At 45.0% G+C, this 7,848-nt stretch overlaps 1 protein-coding gene across 1 annotated transcript in view; it reads right to left on the bottom strand.

Annotated features, from left to right (window-relative positions):
* Positions 1–1,268: 1,268 nt before the first annotated feature.
* LOC108802485 (mitochondrial import inner membrane translocase subunit TIM44-like) overlaps positions 1,269–7,848 on the bottom strand; it is a gene marked incomplete at its 3' end in the record, with an annotated part of 67,413 nt that continues 60,833 nt past the window's right edge. The window contains exon 4 of the mRNA XM_018574345.1: positions 1,269–1,349. Coding sequence (XP_018429847.1) covers positions 1,269–1,349 — 81 coding nt within the window. The remainder of the gene's footprint in view (positions 1,350–7,848) is intronic.

The raw sequence follows: 7,848 nt of genomic DNA, 5'->3' as shown, positions 1-7,848 counted from the left end.
GAAATTAATATTTATCATGCCATTGCTAACTAAGGCTTGTATCCCCCTAGTGGGGAAAATAGATTATCACATGTCCAGACTCCAGAACAGTGTATTATTGTATAGTGTGGAACAGCTGTATCCAATTCTGCATACCTGGCTTTATATTATAAAGTTCTTATAATATAAAGCCAGGTATGCAGAATTGGATATAGCTGTGCCACACTACAGAGTGTTCATGTTCTTCATAATATTAAGAAACTGACCTAAAATCATGATTTTGTATTGCTTTAGAAAAAATGTGACCTGTCCCTTTAAGAAAAAGTATCGGTAATTGGTATCGGCGAGTACTTGGGAAAAAGTATCGGTACTCCTACTTAAAAATGTGGTATCGGTGTATCACTAATATTAAGATATTCCCAACTCCACATTGCACCAACTCTGTGCTGGAGAAGCTGCATTCACAATGGCAGCCACATTTAGTAAGGCTCACTGATAGGTAGAAGACCTAGTTTGTGGTCCCCCTCAATTATGGACCTTGGTTGTCAGATAAATGCTGCCTCTGTAGCTTTATCATGTTCTTTTGGCCTGGTTAAAATACCAAGTACATGGGTGTTCTTCATGCTAGTCACGTCCTACCTCTCCCTCAGATAAAGACGACACTAGTGTTCAACTGCTCAGTTACATAGTGTGACTTCTGGATGAATTGCTTTATGTTACTCAAATTAACTCTGTTAAATTCTAATCTATCTGTTTTATTTTTGCCCCATTTTAGGTTTACCTAAACAACAAGGCCACAGACTCACCTCAGGCCATGTTAGCTCATCAGCACAACTCCGTCCATATTAAATTATCCCTTAGACGGTGTTCTTATACCCAACCATAAGTGTTGAGGTACAGCTCCACTATGCTAATACCTTGCAAAGGTCTTGGCACATTAATTACTCCCTGGATTTCAGCAGTTATGCTCACTTATGAGTAGAGGACATAGGTTACGGTCCCTCTATGGACATTGGACAATGCTTGTTGGATAAAAGCCACCACTGCAGCTTCTTATCATGCTCTTCTGACCTTGTTAAAACACTAAGTACATCAGTGGTGCTCGTGCTATTCACTTCTTACCTAACACTCGATTAAAAAGGGCATTGGTATGCATCGACTTAGCTATGTAATATAACTCATTCTGTATTCATCGTTGTTACTCAAATGACCTGTTATATACTAATCTATCTAAACACTGAACAAAAAAAAAATTGAAAAGCAGCACACAAATTCTGCTAGATCATTACCTCCTTGACAGTGTCTGAAAGCGATCCAAACTTTTTTCGGAACACTTCTGATGTCTTCATTGTTTCCGATTCTATTGATTTCTGTTTAAAAAAAAAAAAAAAAGAAGTATGGCAAACTGCAAAAAAATACTTAACTAATGACTTAAACAACGAAAGATGACTATTTGTCACAGAATGCAATATTAATAGACACATTATGGAGAAGGGCAATGACCCTAAGTTGAACATGATGTTTCTAGGTTGAACACGATGGGCTTGTGTATTTTTTTAAACCTGTATATGTAACCCTGATGATATAGAGCAGGTCAGTCATGATCATGATCATCAAATCATCTCTGAATTCCTGGTGACTGTCCTTCCTTCTGGAGGGTGGTTACTTTCATTCCCCCCATGGTCCCTGTGTGTGTTGTAAAGTAGCCACAGCTCCAAACCCATTCCTGTGATGGACCACAATCTCAATATAAATCAATAAACTCAATGCAAGATTGTAGTCTATCACGGGAGTGAGCTTAGTGCAGTGGCTAATTTATAACACACAGGGAGCATGGAGAAAAAAAGTAGCCACCCTCCAGAAAGAAGTAGTGTCAACACTAATTCAGAGATGATTTGAGGATCTACTGCTGAGCAATACACAATGTAGGGGGGAACGAGAATTCGGCGTAAGAAGATGAAACTGGTAGGAAAAGGCATCTTTAACTTAAGTTCAGGGCAGTTGACTCTTGAGGAGACCAGTGTTCTTGGCCTGGGCCTGAAATTTGCAGCAGTTAAGAATATAGATAAATTCACTACATATATGGAGTTAAACAAATTTGTGAGAAAGCCTAAACACATTGCCAGGGCCCACTACAAAAACCAATCCAGGAGGAATTTTCAGTCTAATTCCAATCTTCTGGAGGTATTCAGGGACATGGTAGAAACAGATTTGAGAAAGAAAAAAACAGTGAAATAGAGATTTAATAAACCGGAGACTAAAAACTTTGGAAGGGAGTGTGTGCTGAACATGGTGGCATGAGGTGCTCACCATGTGAGCTCCACAGTATCAGTGTACTAGCTATCTGTTGTGATTTCCCGACTGCTACACCTGCTTTTGTGATGCCTAAACAGAGGAAGGACAGAGGTACTGGAGCGCTGCCGGCAGATTCCTTGCTACAGAACTTTTTCATGCATAGAGCCTCAACATCTCAAGATCGTGGTAGGCCTAAGATGGCGCCAGCTCCCTCCCCGTGTGCTCCCGCTAACATGACAATGGGCAGACTTTCTCCTTCACTGAGTGATTTGCTCCCATGCCATCACTCACCAAGGCTGTATGACTCAGATACCAAGAACGCTTATCACTGCTCTTCAACTGACCTTCCTTCTGACGTTCCGGATGGGCTACAGGCCCTTTTGAAATATCTACCGTCAAAAGGTGAACTTTAAGGCCCCGGTCTACGGTGTGGAAAATGCTCTACGTAAAGTGCTGGCCCAGATTTGCAGCGGTGGGGCTACATATAGATGTGGCTACCCATTCCATTTAACTGTTCATAAGGCATCTCACATATTCCACGCGCCTGCGGATATTCCGGCCCTCTGCAACTTCTTACAAATTGACCTCTTTCCGCCTGAGGACTAGCTGTGCCTTCTGCCGAAAGGTGACCGTCCCACACTGAGGCAAGGATGGCCTCCTCGCTCCAGACCCTCCCACTTTGCTGGAGGATTAGTACTAGAGGTCCACAGATCAAAACTCCTCTGTTGAGGCCTGAAGTTGCTTTGCTGCGGGAGCTCGTAACTCGGAGTCCTGCCTCTTGCTCAAGCTAGCTTTCTTCAGACTGAAGCTCATTTGTTTTAGCTGTTTCTGCTCCCCTTGCACTTGGGAACTTTTACTGTGATAGCCTATCAGGGCCGGGGCTAGCGCAAGGCAAGATGGGCACTTGCCCTTACGGCGCCAGGGAACAGGGCGGAAAAGTGACAGACGCCCGATCGATACGAGACTCAGTGTGTGGGCTGCCGCTGCGGGCGGGCGGGCTGCATCTGAAGGACGAGTCCCCGGCCGCCCGCCGCAGCGGCGCTGACCTGTGCAGTCTCACGTCTCAGACTCAGTGACAGTCTCACTGAGTGTCTCGTCCTTCCTTGGCTACGTCAGTGAGTGACGTAAGTGGCCCCGCCCCTGGTTCCCCTGGCCGCTCAGCCGCATGTGAAGGACTGGAGCGAGGACTGCAGGAGGCGGAGCAACGGATGGACCGGACCAGCAGGCAGTGTGGAGGCAGTGGCGTCATCCTGGAGGCGACGGCGACCTGTTGAGTGACTCGGGAGCTGCCCGGTGGCCGGTGCACACATTTGGAAGGAAGTTGGAACTGAGCGAGGAGGCGATTTCACCCTCTCTCGGTGACCCACGGTCGGACTCGTATTGGGAATCGGGATCGGGAGCTGGCTGAAGTGGGAGCGGTATGTAATGTAACAAAGACAAAGTGCACGTGTTATGCTGCATTGTATTTTATTATTTTGTATTGTATTGTGCATTGTATATACAGTATATTGTATTGTGTATTGACAATACACAATACAATATACAATGCACAATACAATACAGTATTATATTGTGCATTGTATAATATATTGTGTAAAGTGTATTGTATTGTGCATTGTATATTGTATTGTGTATTGTATAATACAGCGCCACAATGCTGAACACCAGCAGCTATAGAGGAACAACAAATCCCAGCAATAATACATTATACAGGGTGTTTAATATATTATTGCTGGGATTTGTTGTTCCTCTATAGCTGGTGGTATTCTCCATTGCGCTGTATAATGTATTATTGCTGGGATTTGTAGTTCCTCTATAACTGGTCAGTGGTAATCTGCATTGCACAGTATAATCATTATACAGCGCAATGGAGAATACCACCAGCTATAGAGGACTACCAATCCCAGCAATAATATAGAGCTGCAACCAATCGACAATGGAAAACGTTGTCAATGTTTTTCATGGTCGGTGGGGGGGCAGCAAAATGCACCTTCGCCTGAGTTGGCAAAAATCCTTGCACCGGCCCTGTAGCCTATAGCCCCTACATACCTACCACCTTTGTCCTTTCCTGGGCTGTGTGAACTTGTGGTTATCTGCCTTGGATGTCCGAGACTGATCTGCAGCCTGGTCTAGAAAGTCTACCACTGTGTCATGTGTTAGGGGCTGTTTCCTGGAGACCTTTTGTTATTCCATGCCTCGGCTCCCTTTGCATTTGGGCTTTTTTCTCCCGCTGGACTATAGCCTCTGTGTACCTGCAACTTTAGTCCTCTCCTGGATGTCCTTGAGTGCTCTATAGCCCGACTTGGGAGGATGCCTGCTGTCAGATGTTAGGGACTGTTTTTCGGGAGATGCTACATTACTACCTACTCCAGCTCCCTTGACAATTGGGAGCTTTTCCACCGTACCGTACTCTTGTTTTCGTGAGACAATTTATTGCAGTTATTCCCTCCTGCCTCACTGGGTAGGCACCACACACCCTTGACTTAAGGTTGTTTTTCACTGGAGTTCCGGGGTATCTGGATGGCTTTGCACTTTGCTCTTGTGATGGGAGAATAGATTTCCTTATTCATGTTTGTATTGTTTAAAAGTTTTATCGACCTGCTCTCATAGTTACATAGTATTTGGGGTTGAATAAAGACATACGTCCATCAAGTCCAACCCATATAGGTCCATGCATCATCTCATTCTTAGGGATACTGGTATCCCTGGATATTACGGTCCCTCAAGAAATTGTCCAAACGTTTCTTTAACAAATCTACACTCTGGGCTGAAATCTCTGCCGATGGCAGTGAGTTCCAGACCTTAACCACTCTTACTGTAAAGAACCCTCTTCGCCCATTGTGCTGGAATTGGCGAAGAGGGTTCTTTACAGTAAGAGTGGTTAAGGTCTGGAACTCACTGCCATCGGGAGTGATTTCAGCCAAGAGCGTAGATTTGTTCAAGAAACGTTTGGTGATGGGAGAATAGGTTTCCTTATTCATGTTTGTATTGTTTAAAAGTTTTTGTCGACCTGCTCTCGGTGGGGGCATTTTGCTCATGAGCGGAGGTCGCTGTGTTTTTAGTTCAGTCTGGGAATTTTGCCTTTTTCCACGGAAGCAGTGCGTCATGATTAGCTATTATTGTGTTTTTTCATGTTCACACTCTTAATAATGTATTAATACTGCTATGGAGCTCCCTATGGGGCCCGTCTAGATCCATTTCCCCAATAGTTTTACCCCTTAGGTCCGACAGGTACAGCTTTAGAGGTACATGAAACTGCGATTCCCCTTAAAGTTTCTTGCTCCTCTTCAGAAAGTAAGGGAGGGAAGGAGCGCAAATTCCGTTCAGCATCACACCGTTAGACACCCCGGTCTAACAACGCAAGAAACGGCATCACAGCCACAACACACCTAACACATCCCCAATGGTGCACTAACCAGTCTCCTTTTTCCAACTTTCTTGCTCCTCTTCACCCTTTCTTGCCCTCTGTCTCCTAGAAATATTTTCTATTTCTTCATCTCCTTCATGTTCTCTTAGGCTCCCCCTCTTTATTTTTCTTTATACCCATCCATCCCCTCTGTCATTATGTGATCTTACTGTTTCCTTTCACTAAATGTGAAGCGCCTTAATATCGCAGAGAAACTAACCATGATCCTAGAGGATCTTTATAGACAACGGGCCGACATTGGGTTTTTGCAGGAGACCCAATTTCCAACAGGGTCGAGCCTCAACCCTTAACCCCTTCATGACTGAGGCCTTTTTTTCATTTTTTTGCACCCATGTTATATTCCACATTTTAGGTCTGAAAATGACTTTAAAACCCCCAAACATTATATATTTTCTGAATGCCAAGACCCTATAGAATAAAATGGTGGTAGTTGCAAATTTTTATGTTGCGCAACATTAGCGCAACTCCTTATTAAACCACAACATTTAGTGAAACATTTAATTAAATGCCCCAAAACAAAATACCAATTTTTTAATGAAATATAAAAGATGAGGTTACAACGAGTAAAACGATACCCAACATGCCCAGGTTACAAATTGCATGCGTCCGTGAAACGGCGAAAAACTGCAGTACCCCAAAAAGTCCATAGAAGACGCTTTAAAAGCCCCCACAGGTCATCAATTTAGAGATACCCCAAAATACTGGCCCTAGAATTATTGCTCTCACTCCGGTGTGAGCAGCGATACCCAACATGTGTAGTGCGTTTGTCGTTTTCATACGTAGGCGCACCCGACGCGTGTTTACGTGGCATCGCGCGTGCTCACGGGGGCGGGGGACTTTACATTTTTTTTTTATTATTATTAGATTTATTTTATTTGCATGGCAATGAGTCACAAAGCTTTGCCATGTGCTGCCACAGATAATTTAATGTTTTTTTAAAAAGAAAAAAAAAAAGAAGATCATGCACTGCGATGCATTCTAACAACACACTGCAGCGCATGTGCATGGTGTGCACCACAATATGTGTGTGTTATGTGGGGGGAGGGAGGGGTTGTGCTTTTTTTATTAGTTTTTTTTTTAGTACTCAGTACAGAGGCTTCCCATTCCATTCAGAAACTGCTGATAGTAAAATATCTACTATCAAGCAGTTTATGAAAGGCGGAGATGCCTCCAGAGTGAGTGCTACTCCCCATTCAGAAATTCATGAATGAACAGGCTGTGATGTAAATCACAGCCTGTAGATTCATAACTGGGGACACATAGTACTATGGGGGTTATTCACAAAGCTGCCAAAGGATCTAGCCATAGCTTCGGCTGATCCTTCAGCTAGCTTTGGCCCCAGGACCCTTCGGTTGAGTAGAACCGGAGGGCTGCTGTACGGGCTATTCCCTTGAGCCAGTACAGCTCCCGAAGTTGGCCGAGCTGCTCAGTCGAGCCAAGGTGAAAGCTGAAGCTGGAACGGCCGGCCGACAACCTGCTACTGACAGTTTGGCAGGGGCCAGCCGTCATCTCACGGTTGGTTCTGGCCACTTGCATGCAGAGACAGATCAGCGTCCCCTGGTTAGCAGCTAACCACGGACGCTGATGTGTCATTACACTGAGAACCCGGCAGAGCCGCTGTGATATCACGGCGGCTCCACCGGGTTCTCAGTGTGTAATGACAGTTCAGTATCTCCTGGATACCTATTAACTAGGGGAAGCTTGGACTGTCATTACACACTGAGAACCTGGCGGAGCCGCCATGATATCACAGCGGCTCCGCCGGGTTCTCAGTGTGTAATGACAGTTCAGCATCTCCTAGTTACCTAGTAACCAGGGGACGCTGGACTGTCATTACACACTGAGAACCCGGCGATGCTGCCATGATATCACGGCGGCTCCGCCGGGTTCTCAGTGTGTAATGACAGTTCAGCATCTCCTAGCATCTCCTGGCATCTCCTACCAGAGGTACCGAGCAGAATAGCTGAGCCGAATGGCACTCAGCGGCATTCGGCTATTCACTCACTGCTGTTTGGGCCCTATGAGAATAGCCAAACAGCAACGAGTAGCCTGCCGGAGGGGGGGGGGGCTGCAGTGAAATATCTGGGGTCTAAATAGACCCCTGACATTTCCCTTTTGAAATAACAAAAGAAATTGGAGGAGATCAC

The sequence above is a fragment of the Nanorana parkeri genome, unplaced genomic scaffold (genome assembly GCF_000935625.1).
Source record: "Nanorana parkeri isolate BGI_ZX_2015 unplaced genomic scaffold, ASM93562v1 scaffold2893, whole genome shotgun sequence".
NCBI classification, from domain to species: Eukaryota; Metazoa; Chordata; class Amphibia; order Anura; family Dicroglossidae; genus Nanorana; species Nanorana parkeri.
This window is presented reverse-complemented; position numbering and strand designations above follow the sequence as displayed.